Genomic DNA, 27,512 nt, shown 5'->3' with positions numbered 1-27,512 from the left:
GACAGCATGGTGTCTGTGTATCTATGGAAGTTCTGTCTCAGGGCTGACCTTTTTTCTTTTATTTTTCCCCATGTCATGTAAACCTCCCTTTTTGTATTTATTTCAATGTGGTAGGTTCTGTTTTAGGCTAGGAGCGTGTCCTTCGGCGTGCTGCCTTCCAAGGTTAACAGAGTGGCTCTCCTGTCCTCTGGCACCTGCCACGGTGGCCTTGATTGTTCCCGCCATTCTGCGCATTTGTGGTGGACTCCGGGCCCCCAGTGGCCATGTTTTCGGGGGCCTAATGCCGCCTGCGTGATGCGGCGCAAACCTGCCGCTGCCATTTGAGAAGAGGGAAAAGACTTCCCTCGGACGGCGCAAACCACCTGGCTAGGAGGATGGGCAGAGGGGGTCAGAGCCATTCATAAGGCATCCTATTTAGAGGGCACACATTCAAAAATATGTATCTCTTTTTTGATTTTGGCATCAGAACAAGTAGCATCTCTGCAAGAGGAGCACCCAGAGACAGTGAGTAAGGGGGATCGCAGGATGATTGTATTGTGAGGGGATAGCAAGTCCTTTTTGGACTTTTTTGCTTAAATTCGTTTTTTCTTTGCAAAAAAAAAAAAAAAATGGGGATATTTTGTCTGTGTGTTTCCCTTCTCTCTCTCTCTCTTCTTATTTTCCTTCTCTGTTGCCATGCATATGCCCACCGCCACACAATCAAGACCACCGCGGCTTAAGTAAGAAGACGAGGGAGAACAGCGTGCTTTATGCCCTGACGAGCGTGCCTTCCTGCCTTTTTCTCACTAAGGGTGAAAGGGCTGAGTCTATAATTTCTTGGACGACATCATCCTCCTGGCCCAGAACAAAGATCTTTTGCAGATGCAGAAGTAGCTCCTGCTGTCCACCTTACGGACATTTGGCTGGGTAGTCAAATATAAAAAAAGACAGCTGGAACCTACACAGAATATGGTCTACTTGCAGTGCCTTGCAAAAGTTTTCCCCCCCTTGTCTTTTTACCTATTTTGTTACATTACAGCCTTTAGTTTAATGTTTTAATCTGAATTACTGTATTTATCGGCGTATAACACGCACCCCAAGTTTAGGAGGGAATTTTAAGGAAAAAAACTTACGTTTAAATGCCCATCAATGCAGCCCTATCATTGTCCATCTGCAGCCTTGTCATTGCAGCCTTGTCATTGCAGCCTTGTCATTGCAGCCTTGTCATTGCAGCCTTGTCATTGCAGCCTTGTCATTGCAGCCTTGTCATTGCAGCCTTGTCATTGCAGCCTTGTCATTTGCAGCCTTGTCATTTGCAGCCTTGTCATTTGCAGCCTTGTCATTTGCAGCCTTGTCATTTGCAGCCTTGTCATTTGCAGCCTTGTCATTTGCAGCCTTGTCATTTGCAGCCTTGTCATTTGCAGCCTTGTCATTTGCAGCCTTGTCATTTGCAGCCTTGTCATTTGCAGCCTTGTCATTTGCAGCCTTGTCATTTGCAGCCTTGTCATTTGCAGCCTTGTCATTTGCAGCCTTGTCATTTGCAGCCTTGTCATTTGCAGCCTTGTCATTTGCAGCCTTGTCATTTGCAGCCTTGTCATTTGCAGCCTTGTCATTTGCAGCCTTGTCATTTGCAGCCTTGTCATTTGCAGCCTTGTCATTTGCAGCCTTGTCATTTGCAGCCTTGTCATTTGCAGCCTTGTCATTTGCAGCCTTGTCATTTGCAGCCTTGTCATTTGCAGCCTTGTCATTGCAGCCTTGTCAGTGTCGTTGCAGGCTTGCATTGCAGCCTTGCTGTTTAAAAATGGCACCACCGAGATACAGAGCGGATGTCCTGTGTATCTCGTCCGCGCTCGGTAGCTCTCTGCAGCTTTCTGAAAGCTGCCGAGAAGCTTACAATCGGCGAGGGCTCAGCGTATAACACGCACCCACGATTTTCCCAGTGATTTTAAGGGGGAAAAAAATAAATACAGTATATGTGATGGATCAGAACACAATAGTCTAAGTTGGTGATGTAAAATTAGAAAAATATATACATAAAAATATTTTTCAGAAATAAACTGATAATTGGCATGTGCTTATGTATTCACCCCCTTTGTTATGAAGCCCATAAAATGTTGTGATGCAACCAATTACCTTCAGAAGTCACATAATTAGTGAAATGATGTCCACCTGTGTACAATCTAAGTGTCATATGATCTGTCATTACATACAACAGGGATATGCAATTAGCGGACCTCCAGCTGTTGCAAAACTACAAGTCTCATCATGCCTCTGCCCTCTGTGTGCCATGCTTGTGGCTGTCAGTCTTGCTGTGCCTCATGGGAATTGTAGTTCTGCAACAGCTGGAGGTCCGCTAATTGCATATCCCTGACATATACATTCCTTTTTGAAAGGCTCCAGAGGCTGCAACACCTATGCAAGAGGCACCACTAACCAAACACTGCCATGAAGACCAAGTAACTCTGCAAACAAGTAAGGGACAATGTTGTCGAAGTACAAGTCCGGGTCAGGTTATAAAAAAAATATCCAAATCTTTGATCCTTAGGAGCATCATCAAATCTATCATAACCAAATGGAAAGAACATGGCACAACAGCAAACGTGCCAAGAGACTGCCGCACACCAAAACTCATGGACCGGGCAAGGAGGGCATTAATCAGAGAGAGAGGCAGCACAGAGACTGAAGGTAACCTTGGAGGAGCTGCAGAGACTAGAATATCTGTACATAGGATGACAATAGAGACATTACTTTCAGCAAAAAACAAAATGGCATGTTTTGCGTTTGTCAAAAGGCATGTGGTGAACTCCCAAAATGTACAGAGGAAGGTGTTCTGGTCTGATGAGACTAAAATTTTAGTTTTTGTACATCAAAGAAAACACTGTCTGGAGCAAAGCCAACACATCACATCACCCAATGGGGGCGGTCCCTCTGATAATAACCCCTCAGCTCAGTTTTTTTCTGCCTAGTGAAGGACCTAGGCTCCCTACGGGACCATCGGTCCTGGGACTTTTTGCTGAATGCTTGCCTTTTGCGCAAGATTTTATGATTCTGTGATCTGCTATCAACAGCCGGGCTGGGTGAGGGGCTGGATAATCTAAATCCTTGTAGTCTCCCCAGCCTTGCCATCAAGCGTGTGCAGACCCCAGTGACGCGCTGGGTTGGCCATGACATACCCCTCAGGTTCCAAGGGCGGCCGGTGTGCGCAGTGCTCCGGGGCACACACATGACCGGACTACCGATGTCCTTGTCAGTGTGGCGTGGCCAGCAGCCACCCCGTACTGCTTGGAGAGTGGGTCTGTGATGGGCTGTCTGGAGGGCTGCATGTGCTGATCGCCATATCGCTGTTCTGCCGCCATTTTCTCTGTCCTTTCACTGTGTACAGGTGTTTGTCAGCCATTTTTGGTGTACCTCAGTGGAAAGCATGGTCAGGAGCCATTTTTCTGTAGCTAGGCAGCCATTTTCTTTGTATGTCCCTTATACAGGGTGGCCAGTGGCCATTTTGTTGTAGCCCAGCTCGGTTCTTATCCTCAGCGCTGGTCCCTGCTGCTCAGAACGGCACGTTTTTTGCTCGGGACACATGGGAGCTGATACTGGACGCAAACACCTGTAACTGAACAGTGCACCACTCGGTCGGGGTGGTGAGTCCTGTGGTGGGGGCCCCTCAGTCTGCAGCGGCTAGGAGGATGGGATTGTGCACCTGTCCTAAGTCCCCAAGGGTGGCAGACAGGGTGGGTCAGCATGGCTTCAGAAACTAGTTTCTTCCCCAGAACTCCCCGCAATTGCAACCGGCTCGTCTGCAAACAGTGCGGTGCCTTTGGGCGCTTCTTCGGCGGTCCTTGAAACGTTCATTGCCAGGGTGGAGGCGGTAAAAAGCGGCCCCTGATCTATGTAAAAAAAGGTATGTAGCGCTGCCTTTTAGAATAAACCACCTATTACGTGACACAAGTCAACTATAATAAATACGTACATAAATGTGCAAATATAAAAACACCAATAATAGCATCAATAAACGTGCAAACACAGTAGTGTATAATATCAAAAAAGTCCAAAATCGCATATATCAAGAGTGATAAATCCAAATGACATGAAATGTGCAAATATCACAAACAATATGTGACTGAATCACAATGCAAAAAATGACTAAGAAAGAAAAAAATATAAAAATAAAAAGTCCATGTGCAAATACAAGTGTTCAGACAAATGTTCCAGTGCTATTCAGTAGCTCGATATCCAAATGTGGTAGTATATCTAATAGTCATGCAGTGTTGTCACAGATGCAGACATGCTTCACAAAAAGAGAGAGACACTCCACCTTCAGTGCTCCACCAGTGCACCCCTCATTTCCCCCAGCCTCTCACCTCAATACGAGACCCCTCAGGGTCAAACACACTTGTGGGCGAAATTGCTGATTTGGCTTCTTGTAGATGATTCGTTCAGCCTCACATTCAAATCACAATACCAACGATCATGGGGGAAAGAAAGGGGACTCATGTGTAGAATTGTAAACTTTAATAAAATCACATAAAATATATACTCACATTAAAAACTGAATCTTGCGCTTGTAAACAAGGGAACTTCCGGTCTTGGCCGCGACCGGAAGTGACGATCGTGACACCTGGCTCCTCCCTGACGGATCTAACCTTCCTTGGTGAGCAGCTGTTTGGAGCCTTGGATGACATTATTAAGAATGTCACAGGTGGAAAGAGTCTTCCTGGCCTGTGTGTGTAAGGTACGCCGCAGGCAAGGGCCCTCATTTTCTGCTCAAGAGGCTTTTTCGTCTGTCCGGGACTTCGGCTAAACACTCCCAGTTCCACAGAACGACCTCTGAGGGACAAAAGCATCCCTGGAACCGCAAGCCTGCAAGCAAAAGTGCTCCCAGATGAAGGTTTGCCCCCCTCCCGTCTCTCGGGTGGGGGGGTCGCCTTCGGGAGTTTGCAGCCCGGTGGGCCTCTCGACTGACCGGCCAATGGGTCTGCGAACTGATTTCCTCTGGCTACAAGATAGTTTCTCTCTTGCCCACCAAACAGATTTTTCCCCTCCAGCATACCCTTACTCCCGGCTCACCGGGAGGCCCTATTGGGGGCAGTAAGGGACCTGCTAAGCCTTTGGGTGATGGTGTCTGTTCCGGAATCGGAACGTTTCCAGGGGTTCTACTCCAATCTGTAGTCCCCAAAAAGGAAGGGTTACGTCCAATCTTGGACCTGAAAGCATCAATTGCTTTGTAAAAGTACAGAGGTTAAGAATGGAATCAGTTTGCTCAGTAGTCGCTGCACTCCAAGGGGACTCCCTGGCGTCCTTAGACATCCAGGATGCGTACCTGCACATACCCATATGCCTCGGGCATCAGGTTTCTGCGTTTTGCAGTAGGGGAAGACCACTACCAGTTTGTGGCGCTCCCTTTTGGCTTGGCATCAGCACCCCGAGTCTTTACCAATGTATTGGCTCCAATTTTGCCATTGTTGCAACAACGCGGGATAGCAATCGTAGGTTACCTAGACAATCTCCTCCTGAGAGCAGCTACCGCCACAGGATTAAAGGAAATTGTGGCGATCACCATGCAAACCCTGCAGGAATTTGGGTGGCTGTTGAACCTCAAGAAGTCGGTGCTTATACCGACCCGACTCAGCGATTGGAGTACCTAGGCTTACTGCTGGACTCTGTGGAAGCGAGAGTTTTTCTCCCCTCAAACAAACTGCAGACTCTCATAGCCGTGGTAAAATTATTGATGAACCCCAAGTGGTCGTCGCTGCACTTCTGCATGCGAGTCCTGGTCCTCATGGTGGCCTCCTTCGAGGCGGTACCGTATGCCCCGTTTCACACCAGAGTCTTGCAGAAGGAGATATTGACAAAATGGGACAAATCTCCGTTATGCCTGGATTGGCAGATTCGGGTGAGCCAGTCAGTCAGGTACTTCCGGCTCTGGTGGCTGAGGTCCCCGGCACTTCAGTTTGGGAAGTCATTCCTACCTCTGCATTGGACAGTGAGTGATCACAATGGACACCAGCCTGACCAGCTGGGGTGGAGTACTGGGAGTACAGTCGACCCAGGGCCTCTAGTCGGGGAGGAATCCAAGTTGCCAATCAATGTGCTCGAGCTCTGAGCAATCAGGCTTTGCCTCTCCACATGGTCGACGAGACTAAGAGGGCGTCCAATCAGGATCCAGTCAGACAATGCCAGGGCAGTGGCATATGTCAACCATCAAGGAGGAAAAAGAAGCTCAGCTGCGGCACGGGAGGTCGCTCACAGCCTTCAGTGGGCATTTACATCCCGGGAGTAGAAAACTGGCAGGCAGACTACCTAAGTCGCCAGATGCCGGTCCCAGGAGAATGGGCATTGCATCCAAGGGCGTTCAGGCTTCTGTGCTTGCGGTGGGGCACATCAGACATGGATCTCCTGGCCTCCCGTCTCAATCGGAAGGTGCCGAGATTCCTATCCAGGACGAGATCCTTGGGCAGACGCGCTGGTGGCTCGATGGCATCGGTACCAACTGATCTGCGCTTTTCCTCCGCTAAAACTATTACCATGCCTGCTCCGCAGAGTGGAGGCCAAGGGGATTCCAGTGATACTGATTGGCCTCTGCATCCCTTTTACGCCGACCTAGTACGCCCGGTTGCAGACGCTCCCTGGCGACTACCATTGCAAGAAGACCTTCTGTGTCAAGGTCCGATTCTTCAACCTGCTTTACTATCGCTGGATTTAATGGCATGGCTGTTGAGAGCCAGGTGCTAAGGAACCGGGGCCTGTCGGACTCAGTGATTTCAACTATGTTGAGGGCACGAAAATCATCTTCTCGGAAGATATATCATCGTACCTGGAAGGCTTACATCTCCATGTGTGAGTAGAAGGGGTGGCGTCCACGCACCTATTCCATTTCCAGGATCCTGCTGTTCTTACAGTGAGGAGTAGACCAGGAATTGGCTTTAAGCACCATTAAGGGACAAATATCAGCTTTGGCTGTTTTTTTCCAACGACCCCTGGCATCTCACTCTCTAGTGGGCACTTTTATTCAAGGGGTCCGGCATGTAGTCCCTCCGGTGCGTCCACCTTTGCCCCGTGGGAGCTGAACCTGGTGCTATCAGCGCTTCAGAAACCACTGTTTGAGAACATCAGGGAAATTCCCTTGTTGACTCTTTCGCAGAAAGTGCTCTTCCTAGTGGCCATTACATCGGCCAGGAGGGTTTTGGAACTGGCGGCCTGCAAGTCGCCCTATCTGGCTATCCATAAGGATAAGGTGGTGTTGCGTCCGCAACCTTCTTTTCTGCCTAAGGTGGTTTTGGCGTTTCACATCAATGAAGACATTGTGTTATCATCTCTATGTCCTAAACCGACACATCCTAAGGAGGTTGGCCCCTTCATTCCCTGGACCTGGTCCGGGCTCTAAGGGTATATTTGTCTGGCACGGCTCCCTTTCGGAAGTCAGACTCGTTTCGGTAGCTGGTCCGAAAAAAGGTATGGCGGTCTCGTCGGCCACCATTTCCAGGTGGATGAGACAAATTGTGGTGCAGGCCTATGCCCTTTCCTGTCATGGCCCATTCCACCAGGGCAATTGGAGCCTCTTGGGCTTTCCGTCATCAGGCGTCAGTTGCTCAAGTGTGTAAGGAGGCGACTTGGTTGTCCTTTCACACTTTTACCAAATTCTACAAAGTGGATGTAAGCACATTTTCGGATTCATGCTTTGGCCGCAACGTTTTGCAGGCCGCTATGTAATGTTGCAATTCTGCACTTTTTCCTCTGTAAGAAACAGTAATTTTTGAGTATTAATGCACTGTTGCATTTGTTGACCGCAAGTTCTGATGTGGTTAGTTAAGATGGTGACTCCCCTGTTAGGGAGCACGGCTGTTTGTGGGTGAAGTTTTATTGCTGTTCCCACCCCTCATTATGACACTGCTTGGGGACGTCCCTACGATCAAGATTACTGTAGCTGTGTCCGTCGAACGAAAGAGAAAATAGGATTTTTTTACTCACCGTAAAAAAATCCTTTTCTCTGAAGTTCATTGACGGACACAGCACCCTGCTTGTTGACGTACTAAGCTGTAGGAAGCAGGCTGAGGTGTTATTACCAGAGGGACCGCCCCCTTGGCAGAACTGTAAAGTTCAGTTTTTTCACATGTATTCCATGTTCTGCCTAGTCATCTCCTGAAGGTGGCGTAATAACCCTACGGTCAAGATTACTGAAGCTGTGTCCGTTAATGGACTTCAGAGAAAAGGATTTTACAGTGAGTACAAAAATACAATTTTTTCAGCGGTCGGGACAGGGAAACTGGCCAGAGTTGAGGGAAAGATGGATGGTGCTAAAATACAGGGATATTCTTGAGCCAAACCTGTACCACTCTGTGTGTGATTTGAGGTTCACCTTCCAGCAGGACAATGACCCCAAACACACTGCTAAAGCAACACTTGAGTGGTTTAAGGGAAAACGTATAAATGTGCTGGAATGGCCCAGTCAAAGCCCAGACCTCAATCCAATAGAAAATCTGTGGTCAGATTTAGATTGCTGTTCACAAGCGCAAACCATCCAACTTGAATTAGCTGGAGCAGTTTTGCAAGGAGGAATGTGCAAAAATCTCAGTGGTAAGATGTGGCAAGCTCATATAGACTTATCCAAAGCAACTTGGAGCTGTGATCCCACATAAAAGGTGCCTCTACAAAGTATTGACTTTAGGGGGTTGAATAGTTTTATGCACATTGACTTTTTCTGTTATTTTGTCCTATTTGTTGTTTGCTTCACAATAAAAAAATAAATAAAAACCTTCAAAGTTATGGCCATGTTCTGTAAATTAAATGATGCAAATCTTCAAACAATCCATGTTAATTTCAGGTTGTGAGGCAACAAACCACAAAAAATGCCAAGGGGGTGAATACTTTGCAAGGCACTATAGGAGCCCAGTTCAGTACTCAGGGGGCCACAAGTTTCTTTGCGTCTTCAGAAACGCCCCAAAATCGGGGAATAGTTCCAACAGGCATTGGCTGCGCCAGTGATGTCAGCATCGCAGTGCATTAGTCTTCTTGGGACGCGAGCTTCATGTATCCCAATGAGCCCTTGGGCTCACTTGAGACTCTGGGTTTTTCAACAGGGCTTCCTGATGGAGTGGAAAAAGGTTAGTCTAGCCCAGCCAATCACGATCACCAGCTGGATGCGCCAGAGTCTCTGGTGGTGGGCGAGACAAAAAACACGCTAGTTTAGCATCGTCCATTATGGCCGCCATGGATTATTATTACCACAGATGCCAGCGCAGCGAGGTGGGGTGCCACCTGCGAGCAACTGAACATCCAGGACAGATGGAAATTTCCAACTCAGGGTTTAGTTTCCAATATTCTGGAACTTCGAGCAGCATTCATGGCGTTGGCCACCTTGCTGACTCACATACAGGGTCACCCAGTCCTGCTCCATCTGGACAACACGGCAGCATAGTCCTATATACAGAGAAAAGGCACAGCCAATTCATCTTGAGAGAGGTGGAACCAATCATGACACTGGCACAACAATATCTCCCAGATTTGAGGGCCATATATCTTCCAGGCTGTCACAATTTGGAAGAGGAGCGCCTATCCAGACAATTCAAGGATCCCAACAAATGGTCCCTTTACCCTGAAGTTTTCAAACAAATCATTCATGAGTAGGCGTGTCCGCAACTGGATCTCTTTGCCATGTCAACCAACTGTAAGGTGAGCCAGTTCCTCTCATGCTACCCTCATCCATTGGAAGAGGGGACTGACACCTTGACCCATCCTTGGGTTGCACAACTGGTCTATGCCTTCTATCCATTTTCTATAATCCTGAAATAGAAGTAAATTAGGTAAAACCGTATATACAGAATATGTTACAAAACTGCATGATTATAGAATTTATGGCATCTGAAGCTTGACGCGTTTCATGGCTAACGTGCCGCTCATCAGGAGCTGATGTAAATTGGATGTCTATAAAATGAGAGTATTATATCAGACAATGAGTAAGTCTTGTATATAGTACAGATGAGGCAATGGAGAGGGCGTGGGCGTGGTTGCGTGGGCAGCCATTGACCAAATCTGGCACGGGAGCTGAGGCAGCACACGCAGAAAAGCAGGCAAGCCCTATACTAAAACAGTGAAAGATGATTATCAATGAAAATTGAAAAAAATTAAATGTGAGGTTAAAGTGGCATCTGTGATAGTGAGACTGGGTTGGCAACAATGGGGATGCTCCAACTGTTAGGAATCTTCTCTTGTGATCAGTCAAAACTCCAGATGTATTGAGAAGCAGACAATTTATTTCTGATGTGGCCCACAACAGGGAGACATGCTTACAGGACAGAAGCTGAAGAAAAATGTCTCCCAAAAGAATGTGTCTCCCCCCCCTTATTCCTACAAGAATACCACCTCTATGCTTCTATTGGCTGAGGAAACATAAATAGCGGTGTCATAGTACACGATGGTACTTTATTTTGATATTCATGTTTTCCCGTACATTCTTAGGCTATCATATTTAGTTAAATCTAATCATCCTACAACTTACTATGGAGTTAATTAAGACAAAACAATACAACAAGTTAATAGAATAATGTGCTCAGAAGTAAGTTTTTAAATAATCAGTCTCAGGAATATTGTTTTTCTAATAGTCACAAAATAAACATTTAAAACTTTTCTAACATTCCCTCCTCTTTGTGTGACTATTTTATCTCAACACATTTCGATGATAGTCCCTGTGTTATACACTTTCGGACTGTATGTCATTAAGTTGAGCTTCAATGTCCACATAGGTCTCCTCAGAGGTAGAGAGGGTTTGATACATTGTTCTTGAGACTGCAGTTTCAATGAGTTTTTGTGAAAGTCCTCGAATACAGGGAATGCAGCAGCATCCTCAAGTGACCAAGACAGCCAAAGCCACAGCGATTGAGATCAAACATGATGTGATAAATCCAGTCCATTTACCGAACCATCCTTCAAGCCAGGTTGTGAATGGATCATTAATACCTGAGTTTTCCGCCAATTCATTTGATAGCGCAGTCAGTCCTTCCAAGGCTCTGGTCACTGTCCCTCCAGGAGCTGTATTGTTAGGGATAAAGGTACAACACATGCTACCAAACATTTTGCATACCCCTCCTCTTTCAGCTAGGACCATATCTAAAGCCATTCGGTTCTGCCAGGCCATTAGAGATGTGGAGGCTAACTGTTCTGCTAGGCCCTTCACAGAATCCCTAGTATAGTTTACAAATCGTTGTTGGTTATAATATATATAATTAATCCAGTCAACATTTTTATTTATAGTCACCCACCAGAGAAGAGACTCAAACCCAGCTGTCACCTGATTCCTGGCTTTAAACTCATCCGGCACCCCGCGAGGAACCCCAATCTCATCTATGTAGATCTGAGAGTCAAATGACCCCAAGGGAGAGGTGTCCCTACGATACTGTCGGTGACTCTTAGTCCACGGGTATTCTGACAGGATTCTTAGGGGCATAGCCAGCTGGACCATAGCGCAATCCCCTCGGACATTGGCCGGTAGTCTAGCTCGCAGTTTCTTATCCCCACACATCCACCAGACATCAGCTCTCTGAATGTCATGTTCAACCCAGTCACCGTTGTCCGTGTTAATCCTCTCCACACAGTAGTCATCGGGTAGTGACCCAAGATCCACCCCTCTACGGTTCCCTGGGAGTGCAAAACAAGTAAAGTTGCCCGAATAAGCGGTAACTGCTGGAGGTATCTGAGGTCTCTGTACTGGGGGAAACAACAAACTCAATGTGTGACAAGTAAAATTTGTTTCACGTTTATAGCTCTTATTATACAATTGCAACATACATTTTAAACCTTCTGGATCTGTATTGTGATCTAGAGGAAAAGAAACTGTTGCTAAATGTGGTCTGGCTCCTGCACAAACTAAACAGTTTTCCTTTTTCAGAGTTTTAACCGTGTACCTCAACCATTCTAACCACTCATTTTTTTCTTGGTAGCCCGTCTCCAAAGCTATGGCATCTTCTATTGTTAGGTTAGTGAATCTTATAGTTTTACTCAGAACTTCTATTTTAGTATGGCCTTCTTCTTTCCCTTCTGAGTCTACCTTTTCCTGTTGTCTAGTTTTATTAGGTGGTAATACCTCAAGGAAAAAGTTCCTGAGGGGTCAGTTCCTGACACCCATGCTCCCATCCTTCCTCGGCTCCTGTAATGTTATTAATAGTTGGTTACAGTTCTTACTATTTGTGCAGGGGGAGTTGGCCGCTTTTATGATTGAGTCTCTCCTTTATTCCACTCTTTTTAGCCCCTGGTTGATTATACCCCCAATCTTGATGCGCTGTAGTCCACAGGGCCTGATCCCATGCTTGACATCCTGCCCTATTCCAGAGCCAGCAGATATATTTATCTGCCCATAGAAGTCCTCTAGCCCCAGTAGTATCTCCACAATCTGCAATCTGGCAGAAGTCTACCAGTATAGTGCTAGTTATTCCCTCTATAAAGGTTAGATTTAATGCTTTCCCTGTTCTTTCCCAATCCAAAGGTTCCTCCACTCTTCCGTAGCGCCTACCCACTCTTATGGATTCCTCTCCTAGAGTCACCAGTAACCCAAGGATAATTACTGTCCCTTTCATCCTAACCAGCTACAGAGTTCCAGCGGATAGGATAGGGGAGTTGGAAGGGGAGGGAGACTTCACCGGTTTGAGACAAGTCCCACCTTGTGTGAGACCTCCCTTTTTTTTCACCATTTTCTGGAACTCTTGTAGCCAACAGGCCCTACTCGGCCTGTAAAACTTTTTTACAATGGGACTGTTGAATCCAGGTAGACCTCTCTGCTATCCTTATAGCTGTGGGAGTGATGAGAAGAACTTGATACGGTCCCTCCCACTTAGGTGAGTGCCAATGCTTTCTCTTTATTATTTTTACCAGGACCCAGTCTCAAATATGGATTTTCTCTTCTCCTTGGATTGGACCTTCTGGAATAGAACAGACTTCATTAATTTGCTTCTGTGTCAACAGATTAGACATATATTCTGATAGAGTACGTTCAGATTCTTCAGCTGGTGTTTCATTTGGCAATAAGGGTATTCTATATGGCCTTCCATATATTATTTCAAATGGGCTCAAACCTTCTTTTGTGGGTGTAATATGCATACTAGTCACCACCAATGGTAAGCAGTACATCCAATTTTTACCAGTTTCTTCCATAGCTTTTCTCAGCTTAATTTTTAAAATTCCATTGTGTCTGTCCACCAATCCAGCTGATTGGGGGTTGTAGGCGCAATGGTTTTTTATTTGGATACCCATCACTTCTGTCAAATGTTGTATAGTTTTATTTACAAAATGGGGTCCATTATCGCTGTAAATCCTTTCAGGGATTCCAAATCTAGTAATAATTTCTCTTAGTAATGCTTTGGCTACAGTCTGTGCATCTGCACTTCCTGTCGGGAATATCTCCACCCATTTAGTCAGGGCGTCTATAATTACCAAACAATATTTCTTCCCTTCACATTTGTCTAATTCAATAAAATCCATGCAAATGTGTTGGAATGGATATTGCGGTGTAGGGAACTTCCCTTTCTGTGGTCTTATACCTCCCTGAGCATTGTGTCTTGCACATATAAGACATTGAGAGCAAAAAGTTTTTGAGTAGTTTGTGAATCCATAGGCTGTACATACTTTATTTAACATCTCAGTCATCCCCCTGTTTGATACATGCGTTACTCCATGTGTTAATACTGCTGCATACCTAAATAAAGATTTTGGTAATACCGGTTTCCCTTCAGGTGATGTGTAAATGTCATCAATTATTGTGCAACCCTTTGTTTTCCAATATTGTTTTTCCCCGGGGAGGGTCATTTTGCTGCATATCAGTAAGGACTGTATGATCTATCTCTATGATTTCCTGTTCTGTCATTATTTTATGTGTTTCTTTTGCCGCTATTTTGGCAGCTTCATCTGCCCTTTTATTTCCCTTTGAGATGGGGTCCGCATATTTTTTGTGTGCTTGACATTTACAGATTGCAAGCTTTTTTGGTAACTGTATTGCATCTAGGAGTTCTAAAATGAAGTCCGTATGTGAAATTGGTTTACCACTGGAGGTGACCATCCCCGTGTTTTTCCATTGTTGTGCAAAAACATGTACTGTTGAAAAGGCATATTGACTGTCAGTGTATATGGTTACAGATTTTCCTTCTGACAGTATGCATGCTCTTGTCAGTGCTACAAGTTCTGCAACTTGTGCTGAATAATGTTTTGGTAGTGGCCCCGCTTCCAAAATCTCATCCTGTGTCAATACTGCATATCCTGTTGCATTTGTGCCATCTGGATTTTTCTTACTAGAACCATCAACAAAAAGTATCATGTCAGGGTTAGATAATGGTACATCTTTCAGATCACTTCGTGGCAGTACCTTTTCAGCGATGGCAGCTGTGCAGTCATGTTTATACCCGTCAGTAGGAAGTGGTAGTAGTGTGGATGGGTTTAATGTAGTACACCTCTGTATTGTTAAGTGAGGTTGTGTCAAGAGTATTGTCATACAGGAAAGGTGTTGTGCTGGGCTCAAATGTGATATCTTTTGTTGTAACAGGATAACAGACACTGCATGTGGTACCTTGAGAGTCTGTGTGATACAGCACTATGGATGCTGAGGCCTTGACTGCTTCAGCTGCAGCGACCACTGCCTGTACACAGGGTGGAAGTGCTCTAGTTACACTGTCTAATTTTGTAGAGTAGTAGGCAATCGGCCTCTGGTGGCCGCCATGTGACTGTGTAAGTACTGATGTCATGTGACCTTCCCTTGAGTCCAATGTCTGTTCAAAAGGTTTGTCATAGTTTGGTAAGGCTAACACTGATGAACTAGAAAGGACTTGTTTTAGGTCCGTAAAATCAGTCTGTTTCCTCACTCTATTTTATAGCATCCTGGGGGGCCATTGGGCTCCCATATATTGCCTGTAGCAATGGGGTCGTCAGTATTAAATACCCAGGAATCCAGGCTCTACAGAAATTTGTCATACCCAGAAAGTACATCATTTGTTTCTTTGCCTTTGGTTTTGGCAGCTGGAGGAGTGCGCGTATTCTCTCCTCATCCAGGTGCCGACCTTCTTTTGAGATGTTGTACCCCAAGTATTTGACCTGCTGTTGCCACAACTGGAGTTTAGCTCTATTTACCTTATGCCCTTGATCATGGAGAAAATATAACAGAGCCATTGTATCAGCCCTACAAACCTCCTATGTGGAAGACGCCACTAAGATATCGTCTACATAGAGGAGGAGCTGGCTTCCCCCTGGGGGTACAAACTGAGCCAAGTTTGAGGACATTGCTTGTGAAAAGATGGTAGGGGACTCACAATAGCCCTGGGGCAGTCTGGTGAAGGTGTACCTTTTTCCCCGGTAGGTGAAAGCGAACCAAAATTGATGGTCAGGGTGCACCGGAATACTAAAGAAGGCATTACTTATATTAATCACAGAAAATAATTCATTCCCTGGATCTAAATCATTCAGTAATGTGTGTGGATCTGGTACCACAGGAGCTCTTGGTATAACTGCCTGGTTAACAGCTTGGAGATCTTGTATCATTCTCCAGCCTGTAGAAGGCGGAGCCTTCTTAACAGGGAAAAGAGGAGTATTGCAAGGGCTGTCAGGACATGGAATAATCACCCCAGTTTTTAAAATTTCATCTACTACAGGGGCTATACCCTCCTCTGCTTCCTTCTTAAGGGGGTATTGTCTTAGGTGGGGTCTGTGGTGTGATTTTGGAGTGATGGTTACTGGTTGGACTCCTTTCATGAGTCCTACATTTGCTGGACCTCTAGTCCACAGTGTCTCTGGGAGCCCATCTAACAGGTGATCCTCTTGTGCCAAGTACCATTCAGTTCCTGCAGCCCACATGTGTGCTGAGGGTGTTGTAATGATTTTGTGTCCCAAGGGTTTGTGACAGAAATAACCTGTCGACTTACTTTTGTATAAATCAGGTAGGCCCACAGGAGCCCAATCTCTTAGGTCTTGACATTCCTTCACAAACTCTCCTACATCTTTCCAATCTCGGCTTTTAGGTTTAGCTAAGGATAGATGTGGGGCAATTTCCCTAAACAGAACCTGTTCCTCGGGGGGGTTTACAACATGCTGATACACAGAATCCCTCAACACTCCAGTAAACATTGGTTAATTGCAGGGTAACTTCCTTCTTTAAGAAAAATCTGGAAGCATAATACCGATCAGGCCCTGGTGTTCTCTTAAAATACATTGTGCAGTGAGCTCTATTTGGTGTCTGTAAATCCACTGTCCTACCTTTCATCACAGTTTCAGCATAATTAATCATTTTGTCAACAGTGTCAACTGTCTCCTTGTCTTTCATATACACATCTAAGGAGTAATAGTAGTGTGTATCTTCTATTGGGTTAATGGGTCCCTGTCCTACCTGGACTGCAAACCCATTATTTTGTGCACCGACTGACATGCGCATGGCTTACATTAGGTCTCTACCCAAGAGATTCACAGGGCAGACAGTAGATAAGATCACTCTGGTTGTGATCTTGACCCCTGTCTCTGGTTCCTCAATGGTGACATACTCAGACAGTGATTCCCTCCTTGTACCAAAATAGATTTTGTAGATTTATCAATATGGGACGCATCTGCAAGGTGAATTAAGGTCCTAGAGGCGCCAGAATCCACTAAAAACTGTACACATTTTCTCTCTACCATTAACTCGACCTGTGGTCAGCTTTCAACGTACCCCATCTTTTCCAGGTGTCTCACACATACTGTTTCTTGTCAATCCAATTTGTGAGGGCCTGGCCCCTCAGGGCAGTCCCTAGTCAAATGTCCCTTTTTTCCACAATCCCAACATTCCCTTCTTTCCACCCATTCTTTATTCCTCCATTGTCCTCTACCCCTTCCTCTTCCTCAAACTGTTCCTTCCTCTAAAACCACCTGTGCCTCTCCCTCTATGAGACCCCTCTGGTTCTGCCTCAGCAGTGTACTCTTCTGCATCCTCCTCTTCTTCATCACCTTGCACAAAAACCTTTACTTTCACATTCTTTTTTGCCTTTGTTTTCAAATACTTCTCAGAATGCTTAGCATATTGTAAAACATCTAAAACTAATGCAGTTCGGTAAGTAACCATGTTTTTAACAATGTAATCCTTATGATCCTGTTTCAATCCATTTAAAAAAAAGCAATCTTTAGCTGTTGCTGATATGCACTATTCACATCCTCAGCTTCGGGGAGCCCGGAGAACACTCTAAAAATCTCTCGTAATTTATTTAGGTAGTCACTGACACTTTCTTTGTCTTCTTGTACTGTCATATTTATTTTTTGCCAATCAGTCCGTTGTACCCATCTAAGCTGGCATCTGTTCAGTAAGGCAGTCAACCTGTTTCCTAAGTCTGGGCTTTCTGGAGGCAATGGATCCCCCGTCCCTGTGCATTTGCTGGGGCTCAGGGGTCCCAGTCCCAGTTTACCGAGGCCCAATCTGATCCTAATACTCTCCTCAGGGCTCTCTCTACTTCCACCCCATTCAATTTATAACTGTTCCGTAATCCCTCTATGTTTTCAATGAATTCAGCTGGACCTAATTTTGGATGTTTTATGTGTTCTGTAGCCTTTTGTATATCACTGTCAGTCCATGGTCGAAAAACAGTCATAGTCAAGGGATATGGCTGGCCCAGTGCATCATTCTGTCCTCCCCTTGGGTTTGGGACCTCTATCAAGGGGTATTCCTCACCGTCCTCCACACCATACCTAATAGGAGGTTTACTTAGTCTCTTGGCTCCTGCTGGGGCACCTAGCGCATGAGTTATGGCGTCAGTTAATGTTTCAAGGATCGATCTGTTCATCTCCAGGACTGAACTACTGTCTGGAGAGATTGAGGAAGTGGAGTTGGGGTTTTGTTCAGAGGCGGTTCCTTTGACAGGGGTGGATGTCACAGGGAAGGTGTTACTCTGGGCAGTTGCTTGCACCTGAAGGGGAGGACCATTATAAGGAGGTGGTCTCTGGGTATAGCAGATGAGATCATCATCTTTGTCCACTAGGGACAATTGGGCTTGGCATTTTTCCTTTGTTCTCCTTCCTTCTACTCTAATTCTAGCATGCTGAAGCCAATACTCCGCCATTTCCAACCCATACCTTTTTTGATCTTTAGGTCCTAACAATTTAAGCTTATCCACCAACTCCTGACACCCTTTCACAGTTAATTTACCATTAAATCCAAACTTCCTCTCCCACTTAGCACAATATTGAACAGACTTTGGGTCATTGCTATGCATACATTTCTTATCTCCTTCTAACGGCACCTCAGGGACACAGCAACAGCATAAACAAGCACAAGATATTCTCTTACAAATGTTACTTCCCATTGTCAGTGTCTGTCTGGTCTCTCATTAACCTATAAAACGCTGGAATAGTGACTCTCGGTTCACGGTAACAAAAGGAATATAAGAAGAATATAAACATCAACACTCCCCACACTATAGGGAGAATTAGAAAATAATTAAAACGTATCTCAGCAGTACCGTTATTCAATGAGCTTGCAAGATCAACAGAAAAGTTAAACATGAGAAAAGAGAAAGTGAACACACCGAGAAAGGGAAAAAAAAAATTAGCCTTGTGATCTTTTTAGATCACTTAACTAAATAGCGCTTAAATCGTCGGGCACTCAACCTCCAACGTTCGGTATACCTCAAATCTTTTTTTTTTTTTATCTGTCCGGACAGCGGGCGACATAATTTTTTACCTTAGACAATGTCCCCAAGTGTCTCTACGAGCACTGGATCACCTAGATATTATACGATCAATACCAATGTCGGCAATTACAACACATTGAACCATAATCAATCAGAAAGAGAAAAAAGAGACTTTTAGAAAGAATTAAGAATAATTTAAATTATCTTACCTCTCTAACACCTGGACTGGATCACACTAAGTTCAGAAACAGACAGTGGAATTCAGACCATAGGCCCCCGCCCCTTTTTCACCAAATAACATTGAATGGGGGTCGTAATGGTTCAGTGAGATTCAAAGTCCAATACTCACCGAAGTTTTGTCGGGCTGTCTGATCTGAAAACCAGCGTGTTTCCGGCTGCGAAGGACCAAAAATGTTAGGAATCTTCTCTTGTGATCAGTCAAAACTCCAGATGTATTGAGAAGTAGACAATTTATTTCTGATGTGGCCCACAACAGGGAGACATGCTTACAGGACAGAAGCTGAAGAAAAATGTCTCCCAAAAGAATGTGTCTCCCCCCCCTTATTCCTACAAGAATACCACCTCTATGCTTCTATTGGCTGAGGAAACATAAATAACGGTGTCATGGTACATGATGGTACTTTATTTTGCTATTCATGTTTTCCCGTACATTCTTAGGCTATCATATTTAGTTAAATCTAATCATCCTACAACTTACTATGGAGTTAATTAAGACAAAACAATACAACAAGTTAATACAATAATGTGCTCAGAAGTAAGTTTTTTAAAAATCAGTCTCAGGAATATTGTTTTTCTAATAGTCACACAATAAACATTTAAAACTTTTCTAACACCAACGTAGTAAGCACTAACATTGAAAGGTGGGAGAAAAAGGAGAGCAAGATAAAGGAGAAAAGAGGGGAAAGAACGAAAAAGAAAAGGAAAAGTAAAAAAGAAAAGGAAGGCAAGAAAAGTGAAGAAAAGAAATGGGAAAAAGAAAGGTAAAGAGAAGGGAACAGAAAATGTGTGACAGTGAATCCGTGTTGGAAGCAATGGGAATAGTGAACGCTATCGTTTAGAAGTGAGAGGACTCAAATGTGTAATAGTGAAATTGTGTTAACAATAGGGATGTTCCAACATAGTGAACACTATCATTGAAAGTGAGAGAACTGTGAAACACAAGCATGTGAAAGAAGGAAAGGGGAAATTGATGTGTGTTACCTGAATCTGTTCAGTAGAAAGTGCTCTGCACTTATTGCATGGGGTTCCCAATCTGCAGCCCCTGTGTTTAACAGCTGTGCTATGAACAAATGCTTGCCTCGCCACCCCCCAGGGCATTGCACGGCCAGCGATTGGTGACAAACTACTCTGCCTCGTATCAAACGCCCGATGAATTCATGGTGCCCACGTGATGATGCTGACAACAGCTGGCGTCAGGCGTGTTGCGCCGGATACGTGGCACATGGATGCAATATGTACCACTGCTTTTGATGTATTTTACTGTGTAATATTTAATAAATTCAACATTATCGGACCCATCCAGCTCAATTTTTGCTTCCAAATCCGCATGCTTCATGTAAAGTTCCAACTTCTCTTGCTTTGGTTTGATAGGGATGGAGGCAATTGTGACGTAACTGTCCTATGCCTCATGCAAAGTGTATTGGCGTCAGGAAAGGAAAATGACGGTAAATATTTAATAAAATTTTCCATTTCAGTGTCATTATAAACAAGACAAAATATAGAATAAAATGTGCACTTTATATCTACAGGAAACCTGGCTGTTATAAAACAAATATTGGTCAAAATATAAAAATATATTTTATCCGTAGATTGCAAAGAAAATAAAAGAATTTTCACTAGACAATATTGCCAAGGGAAAGATTGTTTTGGCATCATAAATAGCAAGTTTATTACCAAAACAATAAGCCTGAGAGCTGAAATTTAAAAAAATTGCTTTAGTCTGTAAGGGGTATACATCTGCAAGAGCTTAACTGGTTAATGTGATCTTTTATACATGTGTCCTTTCTTTAGGAGTCTTTTGTCAAAATGTTTCCTCCAGAGCAAGAAGAAAATTTATCTTTCTGGCAACACATTTCACTTTCATCTCTGCCAAGTGCTTGGGGTTCCCAGGTGAAGAAAAACCTTTATAAAACTGCATTCTTGCAGTGCAAAAAATGTCTGGATAGCATGCAGACACTGGAAGAGTTGCAAAAACTGGTAAATAATTTTCTTTTTCTTTGTAATTTGTTCAAATTTGTTTTGAAAACAAACCAGCAAGGAAACTGATACCATTTTCTAGAATGCAAACACAGTTTGTAATATTCATGTTCCCTACTCTTCAGTTGTATAAGTAGCTCTGCTTATTTAATCACTTCAGCCCTGGAAGTTTTTACCACCTTAATGACCAGGCCATTTTTTGCGAGACAGCACTGCGTTACTTTAACCGCTTGCTGACCAGCTGCCACAGTTTTACTGCGGCAGAATGGCACGGCGGGGCGAAACTATGTTGCCTTGCGTCGCTTCGCCTTTTGCCCAGTAGAGGTGCGTGCCCTCGGCGTCTGCCCACCGGGCTCCCGCGATCACTCATGACAAAGCGAGAACCGGGATGTGTGTGTGTAAACACACAGATCCCAGTCCTTTCAGGGGAGTAGAAACCGATAGTGTGTTCATACTATGTACTATGTGTCTCTCTCCACCCCCCCTACAGTTGGAACACAGTTAACCCCTTGATCGCCCTCTAGTGTTAACACCTTCCCTGTCAGTGACATTTATACAGTACATTTTTATAGCACTGATCTCTGTATAATTGTTAATGGTCCCAAAAATGTGTCAAAAGTGTCCGATATGTCTGCTGCAATATCGCAGTCCCGATAAAAATCGCAGATCGCCGCCATTACTAGTTAAAAAAAAATAATAATAAAAATTACATAAATCTATCCCCTATTTTGTAGATGCTATAACTTTTGCGCAAAGCTGTCCACAGTTATTGATTTTATTTTTTATTTTTTTACCAAAAATATGTAGAAGAATACATACCTGCTTAAACTGAGGAAAAAAATGTTTTTTTTAATTAAAAATGTGGGATATTTATTGTAGCAAAAAGTAAGATATTAATATTTTTTTCAAAATTGTCGCACTTTTTTTTTTTTTTTTTTATAGCACAAAAAAGGCAATCAAATACCACCAAAAAAAGCTCTATTTGTAGGGAAAATAGGATGTCCATTTTGTTTGGGTACAGCGTCGCACTGCCGCACAATTATCAGTTAAATCGACACAGTGCCGTATCGCAGAAAATGGCCTGGACATTGAGCAGCCAAATCTTCCGGGGCTGAAGTGGTTAACAATTGCAATGCTGTACCGAACTAAAATTGATGTCCTATTTTTCCCCACAAATAGAGCTTTTTTGGGGTGGGGGGTTTGACCACCACTGTGGTTTTATTTTTTGCGCTATAAACAAAAAAGAGCTACCATTTTGAAAAATATATATATTTTTTTTATTTTCTGCTATAAAACACATCCATTAAAAAATGTAAAAAAAAATCTAATTTATCAATTAAGGCCAATGTGTATTTTGCTACTTATTTTTGGTAAAACAAAAAAATCCCAATAAGCATATATTGATTGGTTTTGCTCAAAAGTTGTCGTGTCTACAAACGATGGGATTTTTATTTATTTATTTTACTAATAATGACGGCGATTTTTAGCTGGACTGCGACATTGCAGTGGACAAATAGAACACACCTAACTGGGTGGCATTTATTACAGTGATCTGTGCTAAAAATATGCACTGTTACTGTACTAATGACACTGGCAGGGAAGGGTGTTAACATTAGGGGCGATCCTAGGGCATTGATGATGAACCTTGGCACCCCACCCCAGGTTTTGAAACTACATTTCCCATGATGCTCAACTACATTGCAGAGTGCATGAGCATCATGGGAAATGTAGTTCCAAAACATCTGGGGTGCTGAGGTTCACCATCGCTGCCCTAGGGGGTGCTTGCTAACTGTGCGGGGGTTGCTCTGACTGGGGGAAGACAGAGACATGTGTTCCTGCTAACCTAGATCTCTATCTTCTCCCCTGTCAGACCACCGTTCTGCCTCTCTTGGGAACAATCACTGGTGGCCAGGGGACATTGAGAGGGCTCTCCCTCTGCCCGATCTGCATGCAATCGCACCTCCAGCGTCTCACATGCACGCACCCCCCCCCCCCCCCCCAGTGGCTATTGCGCGAAATGACGTACAGGGACGTGATTCTGTGCAATAGAGCCAACCCACAGTACGTTAGGCAGTCGGCAAGTGGTTAAAGCTAAGTTTGAAAGTTGTGCATTGTACAAATTTGTAGCAATAAAGCCCTATACACACCATCAGTTTTTCTGCTGAGTTTTTCCTTCAGATTTACCAAAACCATATAATATGAGGTTAAACCTTAGGAGTTTCAATCTGTATGCAATCAGGCAGGCCCTTGCACTTCATGGTTTTGGTAAACCTGAAGGAAAAACTCCGCAGAAAAACTGATAGTGTGCATGGGGCTTAAGAGATATGTTTTAAAGTGTTTTTTTTTTATGGGATTAGCCTTCACACCATACGTTTCCTTTCCCTTTATAACCATTCTATTGTTAGCTTTAGCTGTATCAAGGTGCTAACAAAAAATCAAATAACTGCATTTTTCCAAATAATTTGCTTTCCCAAAATATCACGTCAGCTCACAGGTGGAAGTATCTCATGAAACTGTAAGACTAGGTCTTTGCAGCAGACTCCTGTTAGTGATTTTCAAGCTCTGGTGTTTGTACAGGAAATTAAAGCCATTTAAACCAGTTTTTACAGCTGAAAATAATCTTATATTTTGGCTTCTCCTTTATCCCTCACCCAACATGATTTTTATTAACAATAAAACTTTTCAGTTTTTATTAGATATCTTATTTAAGACTCAGTGACGTCATTGCTGGGTGTCTCGGCTTTTCTATGCATTGCAGACAGATCAGGGCCCAGAGGGAAGAGCCAACCGGGTGCTGTACATGACAAATAGTTCACAGGGTAGCAATATGGCACAACAAAGGCAAGTCCTGAAGGGTAATATAGTTCAACAATCGGTGCACAATGGGCAAACCTAAGGAGCATGATGGATAAACGATGGGGACGCAGGGCAGTAAGCACAGAATAACAGTCACAAGACAGCAACCACTTGTCAGTAATCACAGGGCATCAGAGGAGACTACTCACACTGGCAGCTTCTGAAGATCATAGTGTGTTAAGCAGCAGGTGAAGGGTCAGAGTTGAGTACAGGAGACACCTGGATGCATGGAAAGGAAGAGCAGATTCTGTGCATTCACAGTTTGGAGTGCTCCCAGGCAGCATTGAAGCATGAGGATCAGAAGAAAAAGAGCAGGGTCATCCACAGAAAGAGGGCTTGCAGAGTCCTGCAGGGGGTGGTTGCTGGATCCAGGAGAAGGTTAAGATGACCTTGCTGCAGCATCGGGTTCACCGGGTAGCAGGACAACCCACAAGTAGGGGTGAAGGATGAGGAGGACCGAGCGGCACTGGAACAAGGCTCCTTGGCCAAAGCAGGCAGAAAGATTCTGGAGATCCAGTTGCAGTCTTGAGCCCCCACAGGTTCTGGCAGCAAGTGATTCCTGCTGTCCCAGTGTCCAGAAAGTAGCACAGACATTATAGAACTACAAGTCCCAACAGTCCTAGTGTCCAGGAAGCAGCACCCAGTCCAGACTAATGAGGTCTGCAGCCAAGAGTTCCTCTGTCTATCACTGGAGTAAACCCAGAATAGTCTGACCCTTTCTCTCAGCATAGGTATGGTACTTCGAATTTGGCTGAAATCTCAGCTCCTAAATTGCAGATGTTGAGGTGTCTGGCTCTTTCCTGGTACGGGATACAATAATTTCTGTGCTGTCTGCTGAAAGGAGCCCCCTCTCACACCTGGTTGGGCACAGGAACTCACAGATCTATTATTCAGATAAGCTGACTTCTTTACTCACAGCCACTGGATTAGAAGTTATTGATTTCACACAAAATCTAATATTGTGGGTGTCAATCTGGAAGAGTTGGCAGTTTTATGCAGGCTGCATTTTGCACGTAGAACACCCTAGGCAATGCTCACATGCGAGGCTGAGCCTCTATAATTGAAAGTACTAAAATTACATAAATGAAAGGTGTGGACCAGGGACAGTAAAACTGGGGAGGAAAGAGATAGATGACACCGGATGTAGGGGGAGCTAGAGGCGGTAACCAGAGAAGATTATGAGGTGAAGAGGCTCAATGCAAGTTGTAAATGTTTACTAAATTATTCTTTGAATCATCTATTATCTCTCAAGGGTCCTTGCCGCTTAGAAAATACCTTGGAGTGTTTTCTTTCCAAAATGGCATCATTTTGTGGGTGTTTCCACTGTCCTGGTGCTCTAGGGCCTCTAAAAATGTTATAGGTAGTCAGGAAAATGGATGCATAATTTTACACTCCTTGAAAGTCCATAGGTGCTCCTTGGATTTTGGGCCCCTTTATGCGGCTAGGCTGTGAAAAAGTCTCACATGTGGTATCCCCATAATTAGGAGACCTAACAGAATGTGTTTTTGGGTGTAATTCTAAGTACGCCTATGCTGCGTGTGAGACACAACTTGTTAAAACGACTTTGTGAAAAAAAACTTCAAAAAAATGCACCATGCCTCTTACTAAATAACTTGGACTGCACAAACAAGGTCCATAAAGACATAGATGAGTGAGTTTGGGGTGGAGTACTGACCTCAACCTTATAGAACACCTTTGGGATGAATTATAGCGGAGACTGCGAGACAGGCCTTCGCATCCACATCGGTGCCTGACCTCTCAAATGTGCTTCTGGAAGAATATTCAACCATTCCCATGGGTACACTCCTAAACCTTGTGGACAGCCTTCCCAGAAGAGTTGAAGCTGTTTATAGCTGCAAAGGATGGGTCAACTCAATATCGAACCCTATGGACTAAGACTGGGATGCCATTAACCTTCATGTGCATGCAAAGGCAGGTGTCCCAATACTTTTGGTAAAATAGTGTATATGCCATAGTTTATATACGCTATAACTTTCACACAGACTAAATAATATACACTGATTTGGGTTATTTTTACAAAAAAAATGTAGCAGAATACATTTTGGCTTAAATTCATTAACCATTTGCCGACCGGCTCACGCTGATATACGTCGGCAAAGTGGCATGGGAGCGCAAAGCGATGTACCCGTACGTCACTGTCATTGGTGGCTAGCAGGTACGTTCCCAAGGACTCAATGACTTGTGGTGGCCCGCGATCGTGGCACGGAGACGCAGAACGGGGAGATTCCTATGTAAGCAAGACATTTTCCTGTTCTGCCTAGCAACATGACCAGGGATCTACTGCTCCCAGTGATCGGGAGCAATGATCTCTCATGTTCTAGTGAGCCCCCCCCACAGTTATAACACACTGAGAGAACATACTTAACCCCTTGATCACCCCTTAGTTTTTAACCCCTTCCCTGCCAGTAACATTTACACAGTAATACCTGCACTTTTATAGCAATGGTCACTGTATAAATGCCAATGGTCCCAAAATAGTGTCAAAAGTGTCCGATCTGTCCACAGCAATGTCAGTCACGATAAAAATTGCAGATAGCCGCCATTACTAATAAAAATGCCATAAATCTATCTCCTATTTTGTAGATGTGATAACTTTTGCGCAAATCAATCAATGTACTCTTATTGCGATTTATTTATTTTTATACCAAAAATATGTATAAGAATACATATTGGCCGAAACGGAGGAAGAAATTTGCTTTTTTAATATTTTTTGGGGATATTATACCGGTAGCAAGAAATTCAAAAATATAGCTTTTTTTCAAAATTGTCGCTCTTTTTTGTTTATAGTGCAAAAAATAAAAATGGCAGAGGTGATCAAATACCACCAAAAGAAAGCTCTATTTGTGGGGAAAAAAGGATGTAAATCTTGTTTGGGTACAGCTTTGCACGACTGCACAATTGTCAGTTAAAGCGGCATAGCGCTGAATCGCAAAAAGGGCTTGGTCATGAAGGGGGTAAATCCTTCCAGGGCTGAAGTGGTTAAAGATAATTATTTGCAAAATGTTATAACAGAAACAAACAAAAATTTGCTTTTTTTTTCAAATTGTTCACCGTTTGTTTTCATAGCATTACATTTAAAAAACAGGGGTGATTAAATATCATTAAAAGAATGCCACCACCGTAAAGCTATGTCTGTTCCAAAAAATTCCATTTGAGTACATTGTTGCATGACTGATTTAATTGTCATACAAAGTGTGACAGTGCTGAAAACTTAAAAATGGTCTGGACAGAAAAGGGTTGAAAATGTCTGGTATTGCGTTAGTTAAAAAAGCATTTAGGACTCATGCACATGAACGCTTTTGTCCATAGAACATAATACTGGGAAGGCACAGGTGCAGCCTACAGCCCACTGTTGGCAGCCTGTCAAAATCGATGAGGAGCTGCAACATGTGGTGGCTGTACTCGGTTCTGAATGGTATTCGTGTACTGTGCCATTTGCGTAGAAGAACGTATGTCCCATATGCAAAAATTGTGCATTCGGGCACACGTCCCAGTGTGCATGCTGCCATGTAAGAGAGTTCCGCTTGGAACTGTATACAGTTGCCATGTATAGCAGCCTCTCATTGATTTTGTCAGACTGCTGACAGTGGGCTGTATGCTGCACCTGTGCCTCCCGGCCCCCCCAATATGCCCCGTTTTTACACTCTATAAAGTGCATGTGTTCATGAGGCATATGATGTGGCAGGGAAAGTTATTTAAGGCAGAATCTGCTTGTAAAACAGTAGCTGTGTAGCTAGTAAGCATCATAGTTTAGGCAATGTTTTATGTTTACCAGTTGTGCTACTCTTCATATAGCCTAAAATCCACCACCAGGTACCCAACAGGGCA

At 44.0% G+C, this 27,512-nt stretch overlaps 1 protein-coding gene across 3 annotated transcripts in view; it reads left to right on the top strand.

Moving 5' to 3' along the window:
- The window catches only part of FIRRM (FIGNL1 interacting regulator of recombination and mitosis), a 387,122-nt gene that overhangs the window by 258,502 nt on the left and 101,108 nt on the right, over positions 1-27,512 (top strand). For all 3 annotated transcript variants that reach the window (XM_077452604.1, XM_077452605.1, XM_077452603.1), the window contains one exon: positions 20,622-20,807. In XM_077452604.1, the coding sequence (XP_077308730.1) occupies positions 20,622-20,807 (186 nt within the window). The remainder of the gene's footprint in view (positions 1-20,621; positions 20,808-27,512) is intronic.

Source organism: Lithobates pipiens, unplaced genomic scaffold (assembly GCF_037356315.1).
Source record: "Lithobates pipiens isolate NorthernLeopardFrog02 unplaced genomic scaffold, aLitPip1_a1.2 Scaffold_23, whole genome shotgun sequence".
In the NCBI taxonomy this organism is placed as follows: domain Eukaryota; kingdom Metazoa; phylum Chordata; class Amphibia; order Anura; family Ranidae; genus Lithobates; species Lithobates pipiens.
The sequence above is the reverse complement of the archived record's forward strand: the minus strand, read 5'-3'. Positions and strand labels throughout refer to the sequence as shown.